The 24,125-nt window shown below is 46.5% G+C and overlaps 1 protein-coding gene across 1 annotated transcript in view; it reads right to left on the bottom strand.

The window, feature by feature from the left end:
* Window positions 1-727: 727 nt before the first annotated feature.
* Window positions 728-24,125, bottom strand: part of LOC136627217 (zinc finger protein 585A-like) — a 151,740-nt gene continuing 128,342 nt past the window's right edge. Inside the window, exons 4-5 of the mRNA XM_066602146.1 lie at window positions 5,254-5,274; window positions 728-2,829 (exon numbers count right to left, since the gene is read on the bottom strand). Of these exons, the coding sequence (XP_066458243.1) occupies window positions 1,678-2,829; window positions 5,254-5,274 (1,173 nt within the window). The 3' untranslated portion in view covers window positions 728-1,677. The remainder of the gene's footprint in view (window positions 2,830-5,253; window positions 5,275-24,125) is intronic.

Raw genomic sequence — 24,125 nt, forward strand, 5'->3', positions numbered from 1 at the left:
AGTAGTCACCATTAGTTTAACCATCAGGAGATCATTTGACTCTTTTGTAAGAGTTTTTGGTAGAATGTGGAGCTTGCAGATAAGTAGCTGATTAGACAAGAGCAGAGCAGGAGTTCCAGTAGTTTGGAGAAGGATTGGAGATGTTCAGGTAAAACGTTTCCAATATGAACATAGTTTCTGTTCTATGTGACTTCTATAATATGTAACAAGATGTGATTTCTGACTAAATCATTTTGCACAAAATGAATGTGAATACGGCTTCTCCTCTGTACGAATTTTTTCATGTCTAACAAGAAGTGATTCATTAGGAAAACATTTCCCATATTCTGAACATATTCGATCCATGACCACATCTTCTTGTACATTTGGTAAAATCTCTCGTGTGATTTTACCAATGTACAAGAACATGTGGTCATGGATCGACTATTCCGAGTGCTCTCGCCGGTGCCAATTTGTCACGGTAGAGCCTCAAATCGATCACTCCAGAGGGATTGCTAACACGGAGTCGTTAGAATACAAGCCGATTTGTACTCAGCTTTCCCCGACTTCTATACACATGCAAAGCGAATGCTCAAATCACCCCCTGATCCATTCTACTGGCTTCCACATTCTGCAATACCCACATACGCTCACTTCCACCAACAGCTCTTAAGGGGAAGCTGGGAACCAGACTATAAAATTATGAACAGAATCTTAAGATTTATTTTAAAACAGACAAGACTTAACTAATAAATTGCAGATTTATTCTAAAAAGGACTAGGATTGCAAATATATATACAAGAATATACAAAAAAGGATGTTACAATAGAGAAGTTTCACAGACACACACACACACACGCACACGCACACGCACACACAAAAAAAAAACCAAAAACAGTATTTTAAAATAAACAGGAAGAAAATAATAAAGATACCAGACTGGACATTGGTCCAATTCCTGGTTGCACAAAGTCACTGAAACAATGGCAAAGTCCTTACAGTGGTGTGTATCTCCATAGGTCTCACAATTTGGATAAGGAACCCACTTAGTTTTAAAGCCTCTGCCAAACCACACCCCCGCCGGCCTTTTTTCAATGTTATCAAGGCCGGATGAGTATATGCGCGAGTAAAATCTGTAGGAAACCCCAATTTAATATTTCGCCCATATTTTCCCAGGAAGATATGGCTATAGTGTTTAATATCAGGAATTTACCAATTCATAAATACTACACATGATAGGGGACAGATGCTCAGCTACGCCTATAGGCAATTCTGGGGGAGTAACTGTGCCTGGTCCGCAGTGTCCTCTCAGTTCTGAAAAAGTACCCGAATTTGAGCTGGGGCCTTCGTATGATCCATAATCTCCAATATTAAATTCTCCTTTGATATGAACACTAGCAGTCACAGTGCCAGAACATCTATGAAAAATACCAGTGGTGTCCCTACCGGCAGGGGGGTAATTAGTATCTACCTGTCACTAGCTAACCTTATTGCCATTATGATCAAAAAACTTCCTGAGAAAGAATGCATATCAGGGATGTGAGGGGAAAAAGGGGGACAACAAGGGGAGAGGATGCCAGCTCAACTTTCCTGATGTTCTGAACAGCAGTTGATTGATACTGGACAACTGGGGGACCACATTATTGATATCTTTATACTCCAGTTGTATATAAAAAAAGAATGTTCACATTCTGAATGTTAATACACACTTCCTATATGACTTCTCTCATGTCTATGAAGATTTGATCTATTTGAAAAATATTTCCCACATTGTGAACATGAATACAGCTTCTCTCTTGCGTGAATTTTCTTATGTATAACAAGAGTTGATTTCTGGTCAAAACCTTTCCCACATTCTGAACATGAATACAGCTTCTCTCCTGTGTGAGTTTTCTTATGCTGAACAAGATAGGATTTCTGAGCAAAAGCTTTCCCACATTCTGAACATGAATATGGCTTCTCTCCTGTATGAGCTCTCTCATGTTTAACAAGGTCTGATTTCTGAGTATAACATTTCCCACATTCTGCACATGAATACGGCTTCTCTCCTGTGTGAATTTTCTTATGTTTACCAAGAGTTGATTTATCTGTAAAACACTTACCACATTCTGAACATAAATACGGCTTTTCTCCTGTGTGGGTTCTCTCATGTAGAACAAGATGTGATTTCTGAGTAAAACATTTCCCACATTCTGGACATGAATATGGCTTCTCTCCTGTGTGAATTTTCTTATGAAGAAAAAGATTTGATTTAAGTTGAAAACACTTGCCACATTCTGAGCATAAAAAGGGCTTTTCTCCTGTGTGAACTCTCTCATGTCGAACAAGATCTGATTGCTGATTAAAACATTTCCCACATTCTGAACATGAATACAACTGCTTTCCTGTGTGAATTTTCTTATGTATAACAAGAGTTGATTTCTGGTCAAAACCTTTCCCACATTCTGAACATGAATACAACTTCTGTCTTGTGTGAATTTTCTTATGTATACCAAGATACGATTTTTGAGTAAAACACTTGCCACATTCTGAACATGAATATGGCTTCTCTCCTGTGTGAATTCTCTCATGTATACCAAGATATGATTTCTGGGTAAAACATTTCCCACATTCTGAGCATGAATACGGCTTCTCTCCTGTGTGAACTCTCTCATGTCTAACAAGCTCTGATTTCTGGGTAAAACATTTTCCACATTTTGAACATGAATACGGCTTTTCTCTGTGTCTTCTCTTATGTCTAACTAGCTGTCGTTTATGAGGAAAACATTTCCCACATTCTGAACATGAATACAGCTTCTCTCCTGTGGGAGCTTTTTGATGATGAATGTCCTTTCTGTGACTTTTTTCCTGCTTATCAGGCTGTGATGAATCATAAGACAGGCGTTGTGTAAGAGGATCAGGTGGCAGATCTGTGCAGTGAAGGATTGATGGTATATATGGGATAATGACCTGCTCTTCATATATATACTGTGAGATAACACCACCATTTGAAGATATCGGACATCCCTCAGAGCTTCTGCTACAATTATCTGACAAAAAAAAACAGGTTTTATTTTTTTTTTAAAACAGCTTTTAACAACACAGGATGTATATATCTGTCATGCATCAGCAAAGGGGTTATACAGCAGGCTGGGGAACTGAGCACGCTCCATAACTGGGGGCTACAAATGGTTTCATATAGCTGACAGCAGTCAACATAAGAGGTCAGTAAAATTATCACTGATAGTGAACACTCCCAGGCCGACCATAGCAGGCTTACTAGGCAGACAATAAACTTACAATATACTGCAATACAGAAGAATTGCAGTATATTGTACAGTCAAATGATGGCATGTTCAGGTCCACCAGAGGAACAAAGAAAATTGTTATATTATTGTTTATATTTTTTTATAAAGTTAAAGAAACCACATAACAAGATAAGGAGAAAAGGGAAGACAAGGGAAGACACGAAGGAAACCTTACATACAGATGTAGCACTGCTTAAGCAGGTTGGTCTAGCACATTAACAGGTTATGATAGCATGCACTGGCACATTAAGAAAGCACATCCAAATGAGCTACAGATTTTCTGTAGTTTAGAATGCGAGTATAAAGTGCAGTACAGTATTCCATCCCTACATGACGATACAGTAGGCTACTCTTCCCTGAATCTACAGTAACCCTCAATCCCTTCGTTTTTGCAAGCTAAACCTTCCCAGATCCTTTAACCGTTCCTCATAGGACATGATTTGCAGACCGCTCACCATCTTGGTAACTCTTCTCTGAACTTGCTCCAGTTTGTCTATGTCTTTGTTAAAGTGGGGTGCCCAGAACTGGACCCAGTATTCCAGATGAGGTCTGACTAAAGAAGAGTAGAGGGGATAATGACCTCACGTGATCTAGACTCTATGCTTCTCTTAATACATCCCAGAACTGAACACAGTATTCCAGATAAGGTCAGACGTCATCCAGATTCAATGCTTCTCTTAACTCTACAGGAAGCACAGTTACTTCGTGCAGGTTCGGGGTATGTATGGACGGTGATCGCAGATTGATCCCGGTCCATAGAATGTGTGTGTCGGCTCTTTTTTACAGCCTGCACACACCTGCAACAGCTTCGATAAGCAGCACCGCTTATTGGAGCCGTTAATCCTTTCAATGCCTCTGTCAATTCTGAAAGCAATATTTAAATGCCCCGATCGATGTTTAGGGTCCCGCACTGCCCCCCGCAGTAAGATCACGGTTACTGTGTAGTTGCCATGGCAGCTGGGGGCCTTCTGAACGGCCCCAGGGCTGACTTTGCAGATAACCTGTCAGATCGTGTTATAATGTAATGCTGGCATTACATCATTCTGTAGCAGCGATTAAAGCATCGCAAGTTCTTGTCCTCTCCGACGACAAGAACAACCTGTAAAGATCTGTCAACAATGCTTTATTAAAAAAATAAAAAAAGGTAATAAAAGTGTAAATCCCTCCCCTTTTGTCATATTTATAATAAAAAAAAAATCTAAATTTAAAAAAAAAAAAAAAAAAAAAAAAATAAAAAAAATTGAGCTTCTTTTTTTTGGTCACCATCTTCAAGAACAAAATGAAATATAAAAAGGGATCAAAAAGTGGCATGTACTCCAAAATAGTACCAATAGAAACTATAGGATGTCTCACAAAAAGATGGACCCCCGCACAACTATGTCGGGGAAGACGATCGCTCTAACTGTTGCATCTAATTTGTCATGGCAGAGTCCAATCACTCTAGCGAGGTTGTGAGTGAGGAGTCGCCAGTCTGCAGGTGGGTTTGTAACCAGCTTTCATGGAGTCCTGCCGCATGCAGGCCGAAAGCACAAATCACCCCCTGATCCAGTCTAATGCACTACCGCACTCTACAGTGCTGCTCACATACACACACTCGCTGCCACCACCAGCTTGTAAAGGTAAGCTGGAACCCAGGCCCAGTCCTTTTTATAATGATGGAGGAAAAAAAAAAAATCATACGTTCTAATAAGCCCCACCCATGACCACACCTTTAGGCACCACAAGAAACGCTTGCTTCAAAAAGGGCTCCATAGCTGAAAAAGTTTGGAAACCACTGGTGTAAAGAATCCTTTATTATCTGTGTCTATGTCTTGTGGGGCGATAGCTTGGTAGTGTGCGGGTTTCGTGATATATAGAGACTGAACACCAGCGGATGCGGTCCGAAGCAGGTGTGACCTGCGTTTATTTTACAACCGCAACAGAAAGTCCAACCTTCGCTTCAGGCAAAACAGCAACATAACAGTCCAAGCCTTAGCTTCAGGCAAACAAATAACAGTCCACAATCCCGCTATCAGGCCATCCCGGCCTGATCAGATTGCACTTAGCAGGTGCGGTGTACCGCAGGGCTTCTCTCTCCAGCCGGTCACACAGGCTGCCAGGGTCCAGCAGCCATCTTAGCTGTGTCCGTGCACCTGCTATTTATATGCACCTTTAGTCTGGCTCAGCCTCAGCACCTGGCCTGATTGGCTTCACCCACACCCTGGAGTGGAGGAGGTGGAATGGACAGCCCCACTACCAACCTGCCATTCATTCCAAAAAAAACAGGCCCGGATATTTTTAAAGAACAGATCTCCAGCAACTACTTGCTGGAGACCACATTACACTCCTGGTTTCCTACGTCTCCAATAGCGGGACGTGACCTTCCTCCAGTCATCTTATGCATAATACCGGAACCGAGAGGCGACGTAGCTACCATCCACCACTACACCCCTCAGTACCTCACAGTCTCCATGTTGTATATTCGGTTATCGGGGTCTATGCTCCCATGTTGTATATTCTGCTATCGGGGTCTATGTCTCCATGTTATATATTCTGTTATCTGGGCCTATGTCCCCATGTTGTATATTCTGTTATCCGGGTCTATGTCCCCATGTTGTATTATCTGTTATCTGGGTCTATGTCTCCATGTTGTATATTCTGTTATCCGGGTCTATGTCCCCATGTTGTATTATCTGTTATCTGGGTCTATGTCTCCATGTTGTATATTCTGTTATCCGGGTCTATGTCTCCATGTTGTATATTCTGTTATCCGGGTCTATGTCTCCATGTTGTATATTCTGTTATCCGGGTCTGTGTCTCCATGTTGTATATTCTGTTATTGGGGTCTGTGTCTCCATGTTGTATATTCAGTTATCCGGGTCTATGTCCCCATGTTGTATATTCTGTTATCCGGGTCTATGTCTCCATGTTGTATATTCTGTTATCGGGGTCTATGTCTCTATGTTGTATATTCTGTTATCCGGGTCTATGTCTCTATGTTGTATATTCTGTTATCCGGGTCTATGTCTCTATGTTGTATATTCTGTTATCCGGGTCTATGTCCCCATGTTGTATATTCTGTTCTCCGGGTCTATGTCTCCATGTTGTATATTCTGTTATCCGGGTCTATGTCCCCATGTTGTATATTCTGTTCTCCGGGTCTATGTCTCCATGTTGTATATTCTGTTATCCGGGTCTATGTCCCCATGTTGTATATTCTGTTATCCGGGTCTATGTCCCCATGTTGTATATTCTGTTATCCGGGTCTATGTCCCCATGTTGTATATTCTGTTATCCGGGTCTATGTCCCCATGTTGTATATTCTGTTATCCTGCTCTATGTCCCCATGTTGTATATTCTGTTATCCGGGTCTGTGTCTCCATGTTGTATATTCGGTTATTGGGGTCTATGTCTTCATCTTTGGTCATGTGATCAGCACCCGTTACGTCAGATCAAGAGTTGGTCAGTGTAAAAGGACCCTTAGTCCCAGAATTGGAGAACTACTCCCCCCCCATCAGTACAGATATGATATAATGGTAAGTAGTTCCCGCTCACATCGGTGTGCTCCATGTCCGTGCTGTAGATGTCATCATGTGTCATCGCCTACAACGGTCAGACATTACATCCAGATTTAGTATAATGGGGGATATACAGCGGAGACTGCCCAATCCCAGAGCTTATAGATCTACAGGAGTATCTGCAGCCGGTGACTGAGGAGAATCTGTGACTTCCCTGCTGTACTCAGTGGTTACTACTCACCTGCAGGAATCTCCTCTTTATACCGCTGACCGCCCCTCACATTCCTCTCTGTAGCATTAATATTGGGCAGATCTTCATCCGGATACAAAAGCTGTGAGACAAATATTGTAAAAGTCAGCAGCCGGTTGGAGAAGTTGTGTGGGACGTCTTACAGGACTAAACAAGATCATTAATTACCATGAGGACCAGGACTGGCCCATGAACACGGGCGACAAAGTCGCGCATTTTTGTAGTGTTGCTACAAATTGCATGTATGTGAAGCCCATGCTTTCCGATGGGTTACTTCACACATGCTACATATTGTGTAGCATGCGACAATCAGACACAAAAACCTCGTGGGTCCCGCTATATAAACGCAACTCATGAGGTTTTGTAGCCCATGTTTCCCTATGCAGCCTTCCTCTCTGTTGCAAAGTACGAAAACGCGATTTCTGTGCAGTGCGATGCAACTTTGACAGCAGGAAACCCTATTGTCAAAGCTAAAAGCTAAAATTTAAGCCATTCGAATGCTGGCTGTGATTGGCTAAGTGTCAGCCAATCACAGCCAGCGCTTCTGGGAGGCGGGTATTTTTGAATCCCCGGCCAGAAGAGAAGATGATCATCACTGCCGGGGACCGGTGGAGAAGATGTGGGCGGGCTGACAGCGTGGGAGTAGTGATGCATGTGTGGGGTTTTTTTTCTTCTTCAGCTACGCCTTATTTTCAGGGAAGGGCTTATATTTCTGGCCTCCCCCGAAAATCCTCACACGTGGTGCTACAAAGTCGCAGTATCACCACGATAAGTCTCAGCCATATCGCACAAACCAGCGATGCAATATCGCTGTGTCGCCCATGTGAACGAAGCCTTAGGCTACAATTAAAGAGATTCTGTCAGCAGTTTTATGTGGTTTGGCTTGGAGCTGATCTCTGAGCCACGGAGGGGGCCATGGTGGCTTCTCCCTCCTGCATCATGCAGATTGACAGCTCACTCCAGTTTTGTGTATAGGAATTGAGCTGTCAGTCTGTATGCTGCAGGCAGGTAGAAACCAGAATGGCTCCATCCACGACTCACGGCTCAAGTCCAAACTGCATGAATCCCTTTAATACTATAAATGTTTGTAGCTGTATTTGATTCTACATATCAGGGGACAGTACAGAGATCTCTCCCATCATCTATTATACCCAAGACTGTAACAAGGGGGCGCTCTAATAACAGTGTATGTGTATATATATATTTATTTATTAGGGGTCAGTACAGAGATCTCTCCCATTTTGCAGCCACTCAAGGGTTTTTGGCCAACTGCCCTCTCCAGTCTCTGGTGGCAGCCGGTGATAGCGCCCTCTTTCTGACATGTCTAGATAGTGCAGCCAGTGTTCCTGTAACTGTAGATCTCCAGGAACATTCAGTGCTTTTATATCTCTTGCATCCCTCTCCTTATTTGAAAAAGGCAACCATAGTTTCTTTTAGGTCCAGGAGACCAAGGCGTCTTCCGGTCTCCTGATTCTGTTTCTTCCAGCAGTTATAGGGTTACTGTGTCTAGCTTCTCCACCCAGCTTGTGAGGATTTGTAATCAGCTTCCTATTTAAACCCTCCAGGCTTCATCCACAATGCCTGCTGTTTATGTCATTTTCTGTGTGATTGCAGACAAGCGCCTGTCTCAGTCTTTGCTCTGTCTGCAGGTCATTGTGCACCCTAAACCAGTGTACTCTGTGTCTTGGGGTGTTCCCAGTTTCCTGTGTGCCAGCTGCTGGGTTCTGTTTGTCTATTCTCTGTATAAGTGATCTCCGCTCAGGTTGGCTTCCGGTTCCACTTGGTTTACTCCTGCATATCAGCATGGCTTGGCGCAGGGACCCTGGATTCCCATCATCACCATGTAGGTAGGGACATCTAGGAGTCAGGGTCAGGAAAAGTAACCTAGGCCTCTCCACCTTCAGGAGTACCTCCAGGACAGGGACACCTTTGTTTTTGTACAGAGTACCTGCATTTTGTTTTGGCATCGCCTTGGTGTCAGCTGTCTCTCGTGTCGGGTGGTTCCATTCGGCAGGGAGACACAGTGGATCCACACTACACATAATAGTCTCTCTTTTTGGACCAGTCTCTTGCCTTATCCATAACCAAACATCGCAGTCACCAAAGCTCTCGCCAGTCCAGGTGTCTGATGTATTTTCTCTCAAGCACACCTGATGTAACTGATGAAGCCCTTGATTAGTTGCACCGGGTGTGCTTGAGACAACTGATCTACAAACGTGTGCTTTTGTGAGGGATTCTATTCATGGTTGAATAATTCGGAGACGGCAGTTAAGCGGCCAATGCGGCATTTTGTGAAGGAGTCAGAGGACTACTTGTTGTTTCAGTTGTGTTGAGCCACTTACATTGTTCTGGTTTGATGGCAATAAAACAAAAAGGTTTGTAAATTTGGCAAATAAACCTGATCTGCAATGGGGGAAGAAGAGTTTTGATTGCAGCTCTATGAATATAGCAACTACTAAATGCCTCCTTCAGTACAGGACAATATTCTGTTAGCTTTAGCACCAGCTGATTGGCATTGTGCAGGTAGTCTATGGTTTACACTGCAGAACTTTACATTTGTTCCACACTAAATCTCAAACTGGATGCCCAAAGAGGTGGAAGTGCAATCCTATGACTCATGACACCAGAAACTATTTGTAACCCGTACCGACTATCGCCATCAACAAGAAAGAGCGGAGAAATGTTTAGTAGAACGGTGCAGTACAATCTTTAGAGGATTTGAAGACCTCTCAGCCTCATCTACCTTCTGGTTCTCCGGGACACTGGGCTTTTCTTCCGGAGAGTTCTGGGAATATAAATGGCTGGGACATTTCTCTGGGGGGGTTCTTTCCATGAGTCCATCTGTAGGAAACACACAGTGACAGAATAGATTATCTCCATGTGATGAGCAGATGGTGGGCTCTAGGTGACCCCCAATGACTGATCCCCTCCTTACAGATGATGGGCTCTAGGTGACCCCCAATAACTTATCCCCTCCTTACAGGTGATGTGCTCTAGGTGACTCCCAATGACTGATCCCCTCCTTACAGGTGATGGGCTCTAGGTGACCCCCAATGACTGATCCCCCTCCTTACAGATGATGGGCTCTAGGTGACCCCAATGACTGATCCCCTCCTTACTGATGATGGGCTCTAGGTGACCCCCAATGACTGATCCCCTCCTTACATATAATGGGCTCCAGGTGACAGCCCCCCCCCCCCCCCCCATGACTGATCCTCTCCTTACAAATGATAGGCTCAAGGTGACCCCCCAATGACTGATCCCTTGCTCACAAATAATGGGCTCTAGGTGACCCCCAATGAGTGATCCCCTCCTTACAGATGGGCTCTAGGTGACCCACAATGACTGATCCCCCTCCTTACAGATGATGGGCTCTAGGTGACCCCAATGACTGATCCCCTCCTTACTGATGATGGGCTCTAGGTGACCCCAATGACTGATATCCCCTCCTTACTGATGATGGGCTCTAGGTGACCCCCAATGACTGATCCCCTCCTTACAAATAATGGGCTCCAGGTGACCCCCCCCCCATGACTGATCCTCTCCTTACAAATGATAGGCTCAAGGTGCCCCCTCAATGACTGATCCCTTCCTCACAAATAATGGGCTCTAGGTGACCCCCAATGAGTGATCCCCTCCTTACAGATGATTGGCTCTAGGTGACCCACAATGACTGATCCCCCTCCTTACAGATGATGGGCTCTAGGTGACCCCAATGACTGATCCCCTCCTTACTGATGATGGGCTCTAGGTGACCCCAATGACTGATCCCCTCCTTACAAATAATGGGCTCCAGGTGACCCCCCCCCCCCATGACTGATCCTCCCCTTACAAATGATAGGCTCAAGGTGACCCCCCCCAATGACTGATCCCTTCCTCACAAATAATGGGCTCTAGGTGACCCCCAATGAGTGATCCCCTCCTTATAGATGATGGGCTCTAGGTGACCCCCAATGTGTGATCCCCTCCTCACAGGTGATGGGCTCTAGGCGACCCCCAATGACTGATCCCCTCCTTACAGGTGATGGGCTCTAGGCGACCCCCAATGACTGATCCCCTCCTTACAGGTGATGGGCTCTAGGCGACCCCCAATGACTGATCCCCTCTTTACAGGTGATGGGCTCTAGGCGACACCCAATGACTGATCCCCTCCTTACAGGTGATGGGCTCTAGGTGACCCCCAATGACTGATCTCCTCCTTACAGGTGATGGGCTCTAGGTGACCCCCAATGACTGATCCCCTCCTTACACTGCTGATCAGCCCTTATATTCGGCTCTTCTGCTTCCTCTTTAACCTCAACCTTAATAATCCGATTTCCAGCCTAAACAAGAGAAAAAAAAGGTTTGCACAGAAAATGTTATGACGTTATGGTTACAGAAAAGTTCCGTAGAAAGATGCAATACAATCTAGAAGAGGATTCAAACAGGATTTTTGGTATACCTTACCGTAAAATCACTTTCTCGTCCTGTTCATTGGGGGACAGAACAAGACCTTGGGTATAGCTTCGGCCACAAGGAGGCGACACTAAGTATAAGTGTTAACTCCTCCCACTAGCTATGCCCCTCCTGCAAGCATTAAGCTAGTTCAGTCTAAATGCAAGGAGCAGCCAAGGAGGATATGACAACAATAGTTAATACCAATGCTCAAGAACTGTAACTCATTCTACAACCATGTGGGACTGCACTGAGGACACTCCGACCACAAGGAGTTACAGTCCTAATACACAGACTGGGTGAGAGCTGTCCCCCCCCCCCCAATGGACAGGACGAAAAAAGTGATTTTATGGTGAGTTATAACAACAATCCTGTTTTCCCGTCTGTATCACTAAGGGACACAGCAAGTCTCTGGGGCATTCTAGAGCAGTACCCAAGGGGGTGGGAAATATAAGAGGCCGCTTGTGTAAATAAGCGTAATCAGCTCTTCAGCTGCGACTTGCGTTAACGGCTGGCAAGACATCCAGCATGCCCAGAGACTGAGGATAAAGGGGCCCAAGAAATGGCCCATCTATCCACCAGGAGAGAACTCCCTACAAGGAGCTTCAATATAACACGTATGCCGTAACACAGCCTGAAGGTATGACGTCCTTGGCACGGTAACCCTGTACTGCAGCGGGTCGGAGTTACTATGAGGATCCCACCTCAGAAGTCCAAGGACATGACTTGTGCTGTGAGGAGGACCAGCAGAGAGCCAGGGCGACTGAATGCCACTGCAGGGAGGTAATCTTGTGAAGTCACACACAGCCCACCTGTGAACGGCGCATCCCTTGGGACAAGTCGCCATCGACAAAGGTGGCAACCAAAGTCTTCATTGAAGTGGATCCGGAGACCAACTGCCATGAGGGAATATACAAGTGGATAACGAGCTTCTCCTGATGACAAAACCACTGTAGGAAAATCCACCCGCTAGAGCCGCCTGCTCGTAAGGGAGACTAAAGCCAGGCGAGCTGTACATGACCTTCGGGTGTGAAAAATGCAGCTGAAACACCTATACGAATAAGTATCCAGAAAAGAGCTGTGGTATCGTCAGCGGCAACGGAGCTGAAACTTCAGAGCGCTGGGGCCTGCTAGCTGTCGATCCAGTCTAAAGGCCGCCTCCGCGGCAATCCAGACTGTAAACACTGACTTCACTGTCCCGCCGTGAAGAAGGAAGCGGACCGATTCCGGGCGCCAAAAAAGAAAAGGCTCGTCGCGTTTCACCATCGTGTCTGGTTGGAGTCTCAAGATGACTATGGTTGGAAAGCTTGTGGGGAGAGGCTCATGTTTTCCCGGGTCGACAGTCTTGAGGAAGTTGTACAAGCAGCTGACTACTGTCAGAATGTGGGGTATCTAGAACACCGGCACCGCTGTCCGGCACAAGGCCATATAGCTGAAGAGCGGCATGCCCCGTATTAAGACAACCTCTCCACACGTCTGTTGTCTTGGTAGCGGTAGGGTGCAGAGGACTTGCGCCAAGAGGTTCCTCAGCCCGTCTCAGCCAGACAGCCTGTCATTAAACGGTCGTACCGCTGTTGAAGAGTGAAAAGGATGGATCCCAGGTGAATGTGTGGGAGCTACAGTTATCAGAGAATGGGGGATGGAGACACATGGCTTAAAAATACCAGTAGGAACCGCCCACTGAAACTGACAATGTCCGCATGATGCACATTTGGGGAGGAGGGCAGAGAGCCTGGTACAAATGGTACCAAGGAGAGACGGAAAGAGAGGATGCTCATTTGGCCCTCCCCCATCATTCCCAATCCACCCCTCCTGTGGGCATGACCTAGACTAGGCCCAAGCCAAAGCCTAGAGTTGTATTTCTCTCCACCTGCCCTTGCAGATTGCTGGGCAAGGACACCGCTGAACCGTTTGAGATTTTGGATGTGACCTATATCCAGGCCTGATAACCCTTTACAGAGTCTGGGACAAGAAGACATAATAAGACTGAAGACAAGAGCTTCTTGGCCCTTATACACATCATAGAGAATATCTCTACATACCTGATGGTCCTGTGGAGGAAGAGGACGGGGACATCTCTCTGGGGGTCTCCTCTTACTGGATGGAACTGCAGGAAACACAGAAAGTGATGGAATGTATTCCTCACATACAGATAATTACAGACGATGTGTATTTATGTATATTACCCAGTGATGTCAGCGGCCGGTGGTCCTCCATCATGACGTCCTTGTACAGATCCCGGTGTCCTCCTATATACTCCCACTCCTCCATGGAGAAATAGACGGTGACATCCTGACACCTTATAGGAACCTGACAACACAATATACAGTCATCACCCAGACCCTCCTGTTACTGTATAATGTCCCCCACATTCCCCACAGCGTCACCTCTCCTGTCAGCAGCTCCGTCATCTTCTGGGTGAGCTCTAGGATCTTGTGTACATTGATGTCCTCATGTATCAGGGGGTAAGGTTGGGGCCCCGGGATTGGGCTATTGGGTCTTCTCCATCCATCACACACAGGAGCCCGACAGCCATCACTAGAGACCTTCACTACCATGTAATCCTGGATATGGGGAGACATTAATAAATATCACTACAGACATTACCAGAGTCCATCACCTCTCCAGTGACATCATCTGTTATCACCATAGATAAGAATGATGCAATGTGACATCATCAGACTCTACCCCTCTCCAGTGACATCAACTGTTATCCCCATAGATAATGATGTAGTGTGACATCAGACTCTCTCCCCTCCCCAGTGACATCTGTTATCCCCATAGACAAGCATAATGTAGTATGACATCATCTGACTCTCTCCCCTCTCCCCAGTGACATCATCCGACTCTCTCCCCTCTCCCCAGTGACATCAGATTCTCTCACCTCCCCAGTTAGCTGGAAGAGTATCTCTAGGGTGAGATGTAATACACTTTCTGCCATCTTGTCTCTGTCCTTCTCCATCTCTGATGAATCAATCATGTAGGGACCTGAAGGTAGAGAATATGAAACAATGGAAAAACACAAAAAACATCATAAACTAACTGGAGATAATAAGAGGAAACATTTATAAGTGTTTTCTTATTACTTAAAATTGCTTTACAACTCCTGTGTCCTCCCTGGTTGCTGCTGACCAGATCATGTGACTGATGGAAGACCTATATCCCTGTTACATACAGTTCTAAACATATATGGGGACATATTAGCCAACTGACTATCTGGGGTGACACCAAACCATAAGGACCAAGTGGGATGTAGTAAGGGACGCCCGACGGCACCCGACGCTACATGGATGTTATTTAGGCGGTGTCGGCTCGGGGTACGCCTTCTGTGCTTCTAGCTTTGGATGGGGAGAAGATGTTCGGCTGAGGTCATTGGGATCTTCTTAGAGAGGGGCTGCTGAAGTTTGTGGTGGGGGGCCGGTGACTAACATCCATAATGGCTCTATATATACTGCCCCGCAGCACAGATCTATGCCGACGGCGCCATCGCCAGCCCCTTCACTAGATCCCATGGGACACGGTAGGGCGGCTCCTTGTCCCCAACGGTGTTCGCACACATGATGAGATCATCGAACATAACAGGGGCTACTATACGGAATACTGAACACCAGACTGGGCTCTGCCGGACGAGGTTATTCCTCACTTACAATCCCCTCCCGGCGGTCTCACACATGATGAGACCATCGTACATAACAGGGACTACTATACGGAATACTGAACACCAGACTGGGCTCTGCGGACGAGGTTATTCCTCACTTACAATCCCCTGAGTCCTCCCGGCGGTCTCACACATGATGAGACCATCGTACATAACGGGGGCTACTATACGGAATACTGAACACCAGACTGGGCTCTGCGGACGAGGTTATCCCTCACAATTCCCTCCCGGCGGTCTCACACATGATGAGACCATCGTACATAACAGGGGCTACTATACGGAATACTGAACACCAGGCTGGGCTCTGCGGACGAGGTTATTCCTCACTTACAATCCCCTCCCGGCGGTCTCACACATGATGAGATCATCGTACATAACAGGGGCTACTATACAGAATACTGAACACCAGACTGGGCTCTGCGGACGAGGTTATCCCTCACTTACAATCCCCTCCCGGGGGTCTCACACATGATGAGACCATCGTACATAACAGGGGCTACTATACAGAATACTGAACACCAGACTGGGCTCTGCGGACGAGGTTATTCCTCACTTACAATCCCCTGAGTCCTCCCGGGGGTCTCACACATGATGAGACCATCAAAACATAACGGGGGCTACTATACAGAATACTGAACACCAGACTGGACTCTGCGGACCAGGTTATTCCTCACTTACAATCCCCTGAGTCCTCCTGGCGGTCTCACACATGATGAGACCATCGTACATAACAGGGGTTACTATACGGAATACTGAACACCAGACTGGACTCTGCGGACGAGGTTATTCCTCACTTACAATCCCCTCCCGGCGGTCTCACACATGATGAGACCATCGTACATAACAGGGGCTACTATGCGGAATACTAAACACCAGACTGGACTCTGCCGGACGAGGTTATTCCTCACTTACAATCCCCTGAGTCCTCCCAGCGGTCTCACACATGATGAGACCATCGTACATAACGGGGGCTACTATACGGAATACTGAACACCAGACTGGACTCTGCGGACGAGGTTATTCCTCACTTACAATCCCCTCCCGGCGGTCTCACACATGATGAGACCATCGTACATAACGGGGGCTACTATACGGAATACTGAACACCAGACTGGACTCTGCGGACGAGGTTATCCCTAACTTACAATCCCCTGAGTCCTCCCGGCGGTCTCACACATGATGAGACCATCGTACATAACAGGGGCTACTATACGGAATACTGAACACCAGACTGGGCTCTGCGGACGAGGTTATTCCTCACTTACAATCCCCTCCCGGCGGTCTCACACATGATGAGACCATCGTACATAACAGGGGCTACTATACGGAATACTGAACACCAGACTGGGCTCTGCGGACGAGGTTATTCCTCACTTACAATCCCCTCCCGGCGGTCTCACACATGATGAGATCATCGTACATAACAGAGGCTACTATACAGAATACTGTTAAGAAAATTGTAGATTAATGTATCAGTTAATTATTCTATATTGCATTGTAGACTAGGAATATATAGCAGTGAAAGGGTTAAACGAAACTCTTCTATAGGCCTGCATGTCTTCTGAGGATGAAAGATTAGAAGATAAGACAGTCTACTAAATCACCCATGTATGTTTATAGATAATGTATACAGGAAGACGGGGTAGACTGTAAGGCGCTTCCCATGCCTTCCTTTCTCCTGAATTTATGACGGTCTTATTGTATGTACTAGATACACTTAAGGAGGTGTAACTTATGTTAATCATTTTTGTTTTAGCCTATCATGTATTATTATTAATCTTGGAGGTATATACTTTTGCTGTGATGTCATTTATAGTATAAGAACCAAATACGCCTTAGAATAAATTAGAAATCACTTGATACCACATAAGCTGATGTGATTTGTATTTCTCCTGGGCCCAGACTTCTGCACGGGATCTGGGATCGTTTCTCTTTGATAAACACATAAATTCTCCTTATATTTTTGGTCCTTCGAGCCGGAATCACTCACTGCAGAGGGAGAGGACAGCCTGGCTGTGAAAAGGTGGGTCTGAAGTACTCTCCGATCATTAAAAGACCTCCGTCTTGCTTAGACGTCATTAGAGGCCAGTCGGGCATCCTGTCTGAAACAGTGACGTTTTTCCGAACTAGCCGGAGAATTTAGAAGCCTCCCAGATAACGTGTAGTAAGTATAACAATGGTTAAACTTCTCTTCTCTCTTCTTCTTCTTCTGTATACTTTAGTGTTAGTAGTCTATGTGAAATGTGTAAGGTAAATGAGAAGTATAGACAAATGGGTTGCCAAAGGGGCAATAGCAGTAGTCTATGTGAGACCATAGCCATTGTGAGAAGGCTACAGGAAAGAATTAACTCCGTGCGACACGTAAAAAGTGGTTAGATGACGTCATGGGACACAGGGGTGTCCAGGAACTTTACTTCTTATCTTTCTATTACTTTCTCTTTGATATTGTGTTATAGAGTAACTAAGAATATGAAGAGGGCGGCCGCCTACTAACATAATGTACTATTTGTATTGTTGTCTTATATTGCATGAAGCGAATGTGTGAGGAGGAGATGAGTGGAATAAATAAATAAATTAAAAGTCCTAGTTGTAAAGAATTATGTGATACAATACGGACAAAATCAGCTAAAAGATCAGCAGAAATACGGATTATCCGCTGCTGAAGTCTGGTTAAAAGAAGCCCCAAACTGTCACGCCCATATAAAAAGAGACCCCCGACAGTTTGATGAACAATTCAAAGGGTTAATGAGGAGTTCCAATTGAATGAAAAATAGAGAGAGCAGATAGAAGAATTCTATGGCCAGATTGGAGTTCTGTAGAAGGAAATTAGAATGGGAGGGGAGGAGATGGTGGACCCCTTCCATAGTATAATCAGGATTTAACAGAGAGAACAAACAATTTAATTCAAAGATGTAGGAACAGGTGGGCTAGAAGGACAAATTGGGTGGAAATAAATAGATGTACTCAGAGAGATGATGAGGATGTAGATCAGTATTATCACAGACTGAAGGAAGTATTTGACATCTATAGTGGACTAGAGGCACCAGAGGGAAATCAGGAAGAGAGAGATGATCCGAATGCTGCATATAATCAGCAGTTAAAGAATGTGTTTGTAAGTGGAGTGAAGAAAGAAATAGGAGGTTATATACTGAGGTACATGGTTACCCTTAGAACAGGATCATTGCAGGATGTTTTGGAGTATGCAAAACATGCGGAGAAAAGTGTTACAAAGAAAAGGGTGAGAAAGTGAGGTTTTTTATATGGGGAGAAGAATGTGATATGATGGTTCAAGAAAGTCAGAGAGGTCATTGGACAGCGAGAGGATGTGAAAGCAGAGACAGAGGAAGAAGCAGAGGTGGGATGCAGCTCGGGGATTTAAATGTGTGTTTGAATTATGGGAAGTCTAGTGATTTTGCCCGAGAGTGCCCTGAGAAACAATGTTCTCAGGCACCTTGGGGGAAAATGACTAGGAGGGGTCGATGTACAACACTTGGAGGATCTCATGGCAATTTCTACTGCCTGAGATAGATCTCCAGGTGAATGGGCGGATGATTACTTTCCTGGTGGGCTCAGGAGCCACCAGGACATTAATACATCCCAATATGTAGCCAATGTTAAATGTAGTAATAGTCATATCCTGGTCAGAGGGGTTAATGGCCGGACCCACAGGGAATCCCTCTCTGAACCAGTTATAACAGACCCAGAGACAAATAAGCCTGTGAATGTCAGATTATGTAGTCTTGAATATGTCCAGTAAATGTGTTGTAATGAGATATTATGATAGAATTAGGTATACCTTCACCAGAGTACCTCGGGGCTGCTGGGAACCTCCAACAATGTTCTCCCAGGCTATGTCAGTACACTTAGCCCAGTTCCAGCCTCTTAGAGGTAGTCAGCTACTACTGTATGTTGGTAGCCAGCAGCAGACAGTGGAGAGAATTGTGGGGGGACACAGTCGTACTCTTGAGGTTTATTTATGAGCAAGGCCATAAAGTAAACATGTAGAAACTCCAATACGGTCAGCCAACGGTTAAATATTTGGGGTATAACCTGTCAGATGAAGGTAGGCAAGCAATTCTGGAGGTCCCAAAACTATGAGCAAATGATGTCCTCCTTGGGAATGACAATGTTACGTGTGCTGCTGGGATTTGTTGTTCTATTGTGTTTCCAGCAGCACAGCACTCTCAGGGTTAATGATTGAGCTGGCTGGGTGTGGTACTGTCTGCTAGCCAATCCCCTGGTCAGTCTGTATGGCCCCTCAGGTGAGCAGTCATGAATGCTTGTCTGGTGAGGGTTGCAGTGTGATCAGGTTCATGTCCGTTTGTACGTTTATATTCTGTCAGTTTTGTGTTAGCTTGCTGTGTGTCCTGCTATCTGTGTCCTGTCCTGTTGCAGCATGCGGTGTGAACGGTGTCCGGTTCTGCTGGACTCCTGGTTAGTGTAGGGACTAGCAGTATAACCAGGAGCCGTGAAGTGGCCTGCTAGCTTCCACATATTGTACAACATGTCAACTAATACCTGGTATTTATATTCAGCTTCCAATCTGTTACTAGTGGTTGTATGTTGTATGCAGTGTATTCTGGGTCTGTCATGTGACATGTGAATGCATCCTGTTCTGGTGTGTGGCTCCTAGGATCAGCTAGGGCCCAGATCCGAAGACCGCTGGGCTGCCCTTATTAGGGCAATGTCCCCGCTTAGGTAGGGCCACTGTCATCCTCCCTTGTAGCACAGGGTCAGTTGCCTGAAACCGGTGTGAGTCCCGTGTGACCCTGGTAGTACCAGTATGTGTCCCCTTTGGTCATGATCATGTGGGTTCCGTGCTTTGCCTGCCCACACGATCGTAACAGACAAACTTCTGCAGCTCCTGGATCCCAAATTCTGCATCTCTGACAGCGCTTCTTACCAGACTCTGGTGGGCACATCAGTCTGGGGGGCTGCTGAACTATAGCAAGCCCTTTGTGCTAACTGTTGACTCAGGGGAAGGATATATCACCTCTGTGTTAACTCAGGAACACGGTGGGAAGCAGACTAGATCCAGTGGCCGAGCGCTCCCAGCCTGTGTACAAGCGGTAGTCAGACCTTCTGCCACTATAGTGCTGTCCCCACACACTGAGTACCGTACGCAGTTAGTTATACTCATATCTTAGTCCTCCTAGACATCCCCCTGCAGGACACTACTGCTCTCAGCCACACCTGACAACCTAGGGATGTACTACGCTCCATCCATCCACCTTACTGCCTATTTCTTCAGACGGTCCTCCATACACCTGTCTAGGAGAGATGGCACATGAGGTGTTACTCAGACCAGATCTGCAGGATGTATCTCTTGTAGATGCTGAATACACTCTTGTAGATGGGCTGTACATCTCCGTTAAAAAAAAAAAAAAAGCTATCTTACCTAAATCGTTCTTCCGATGTGCAGCAGTTTTGAGCCATGGCCTGTGTCATGTCTCAACAGGGGGGATGGTAGCACTCATATGGACAGTGTTCACAGCCTAGGGGTTTACAAACTACTAAAAAAAAATTTTTTTTTGTCTTGTATTATTTGTGCTAAACAATGCAGAAGGGAGTATAAGACCAGGAGGGGGCGCCGTCCGACACATGGGGGATGCTGGGAGAGCTCTGAGTGTAACTTCTATAGAAGGAGTGACGAGCGCCATACTGGTAGATCTGCTCCCTGACCTACTGACTGCAATCCCTGCTAGCCGTCATAAACCGCTCCTGCAGCCATACTGTTTCTGCCGTCACACGGCTAAATGTCTGACCATTGTCTATGTGTATATCACCCCTCACTCTTCACTTCGCCATACCGTGCACATCTCCACCCCGCCATACCGTGCACATCTCCACCCCACCATACCGTGCACATCTCCACCTCGCCATACCGGGCACATCTCCACCCCGCCATACCGGGCACATCTCCACCCCGCCATACCGTGCACATCTCCACCCCGCCATACCGTGCACATCTCCACCCCCCCATACCGTGCACATCTCCACCCCCCCATACCGTGCACATCTCCACCCCACCATACCGTGCACATCTCCACCTCGCCATACCGGGCACATCTCCACCCCGCCATACCGTGCACATCTCCACCCCACCATACCGTGCACATCTCCACCTCGCCATACCGGGCACATCTCCACCCCGCCATACCGGGCACATCTCCACCCCGCCATACCGTGCACATCTCCACCCCGCCATACCGTGCACATCTCCACCCCGCCATACCCTGCACATCTCCACCCCACCATACCGTGTACATCTCCACCTCGCCATACCGGGCACATCTCCACCCCGCCATACCGGGCACATCTCCACCCCGCCATACCGCGCACATCTCCACCCCACCATACCGTGCACATCTCCACCCCGCCATACCGTGCACATCTCCACCCCGCCATACCCTGCACATCTCCACCCCACCATACCGTGTACATCTCCACCTCGCCATACCGGGCACATCTCCACCCCGCCATACCGGGCACATCTCCACCCCGCCATACCGCGCACATCTCCACCCCACCATACCGTGTACATCTCCACCTCGCCATACCGTGCACATCTCCACCCCACCATACCGTGCACATCTCCAGCCCTTTACCTTCTGTATCACCCCATTACCTGTAGTCTGTAAGCTCGTTGGAGCAGGACCCGCACCCCTATTGTTTCCATCAGCTGATTACTATGTAACCGCGGTTCTGTAATGTTTGTACTTTTTGTCTTTCTGTATCCCCCCTGTCCATGTAAGCGCTGCGGGATATGTTGGCGCTATACACAAAGATTATTATAGATGTGTGTCAGATGAGGGTCTTGTTGGCATTGCACACGAAGGTATAAGGTGTGGCTAGATGCTTGCCTGGCTTGATAGTACTCCTAGTCAGGCCACGTCCCTGGCGGCCATCTTAGTGCTAGTCATGGCCTGCGGCCATTTTAGTACTTACTGTAAGACCTTCGGCCGCCACCCAGACGCCATCTTGGCTCCTTACATCCCATAGCTGTACCTTCTACCTGGCATCCCAATGCTTGCACTTGTAGTACACAACACCAGTGATTAGTGCCTCCTCTGAATTGTACAGGAATAGTCAGAAGCCTCCATCACTGTCCTCTGTGTGCTGATGATATGTTGTCTACCTGAGGTGTGCGCTATAAGATGGGGTCAGTATGATACTGCGGGATATTTAGTCATAGCAGAGGAATATGTAAGGTCTCCTTCAGATAAGTGTCAGGTAGTGAGGGGACAGGTTGCTATGGGTGACGGTAGTGAGGGGACAGGTTGCTATGGGTGACGGTAGTGAGGGGACAGGTTGCTATGGGTGACGGTAGTGAGGGGACAGGTTGCTATGGGTGACGGTAGTGAGGGGACAGGTTGCTATGGGTGACGGTAGTGAGGGGACAGGTTGCTATGGGTGACGGTAGTGAGGGGACAGGTTGCTATGGGTGACGGTAGTGAGGGGACAGGTTGCTATGGGTGACGGTAGTAAGGGGACAGGTTGCTATGGGTGACGGTAGTAAGGGAACAGGTTGCTATGGGTGACGGTAGTGAGGGGACAGGTTGCTATGGGTGACGGTAGTGAGGGGACAGGTTGCTATGGGTGACAGTGTTGCTGACAAGGACCAGGGATAGTAGGCAGCAGGACAGAAGGGATGATTACATGATGCAGACAGTCCTGGGATCACACAGTGAAGGAATGAAGGTTTACAGCAGTATTAGATGAAGATGACAGACAATGGCCTGAGTGCTGCTCTGTGTGGTGGGGTCAGCTCACAAATGGTTAAATCGTCTGTTACATGGGAATGCTTCTTTCACCCTCGCCCCCACCTTTCAGCTTTAGAGTTCCGTGAGAAGAAGGGAGGGGGAGTGTGACTGACTAGCAATGCTCTGCTTGCTTGATATGAATAGACCTGTAATGAAGATGATCAGGAATGAAGTTTAGTATAAACCTGTGTGAACAGGGAACGTCCATTCTTGCTGTTATTTGTGTACATGTCAGTTCTGTGATTGGTTTGCAGTGATTTTGATTGTTAAATGGTGTTTTCAATGTGATAATGTCATGTAAGATATAATAATAATGAAGTTGTTGATAATGTGAGAGCTGAGTGTCCCTATTACGGGAAGGATAGCACAAGGATGCTGCAGTTAGCTGTAGGAGGCAGCCACAGCTAAAGCTCTGTTTATCTTACTCCATCACCTCTCCCTGATAAGAGAAATTCCTGAGGGGGGGTTGTTAAGGTTGGAGGATCAAGCGACTGCAGATGATTGGAGTAGTAGTAGTTGTGTGAATCTTAATGTTATGCAGTAAATATTGTGTATAGAGAATGTTAATAATTATATGAGATGGGAAGACTTGACGCCACGATAGATAACAGTTAATGACAAGTCCTCACGCTGTGATGAACGTAAAATGTGTGATTAAGCTTCTTCACTGTACCTACCCCCCACAGATAAGTGATCCATGTTATACATTGAGTTTGCTGTTTCCACCTGTGAGCAGGGACCAAATACCTGCTGTTGTCTCTCATACTGGGGTTATACTTGCTTCGCGCTAACTGGTAATGGGACCAAGGCAGACTACGGGAGACTGCCTGAGGGATGCTGTGCGGAGAGGAGAACCGTAAGGGCACGCTGTCTCTGGGATATGGCCTGAGCTACAGAGAGCACGCACAGACGTGTGATGGTTGTGTGGTGACCGGGCCTAGAACAGGTGCCAGGTACAGCCCCTAACGGGATTGTGCTTGGTACAACTGATAATGCCTGTGTACCTCATGACCTCCGAGGGCAACAGCAAGGGCCGTGTCTGGAGAACTAGGAACACCTCTCCCAAAGGTTCCTCTGACCCATCGGGGTCCCAAGGGGGTACCGGACGAGTATGGGACGAGAAATCGGATGGCTGCAGGGGGTTTGAGTCTCTTCTTGTATGGTGGGTAACAGTAAATAAAGATGTAGACCGGATTATATATATATATTATAACCAACAGAGATTTGTTAATTATACAAGAGATGCAATCAGGGGCC

This window comes from Eleutherodactylus coqui, chromosome 5 (assembly GCF_035609145.1).
Source record: "Eleutherodactylus coqui strain aEleCoq1 chromosome 5, aEleCoq1.hap1, whole genome shotgun sequence".
NCBI classification, from domain to species: Eukaryota; Metazoa; Chordata; class Amphibia; order Anura; family Eleutherodactylidae; genus Eleutherodactylus; species Eleutherodactylus coqui.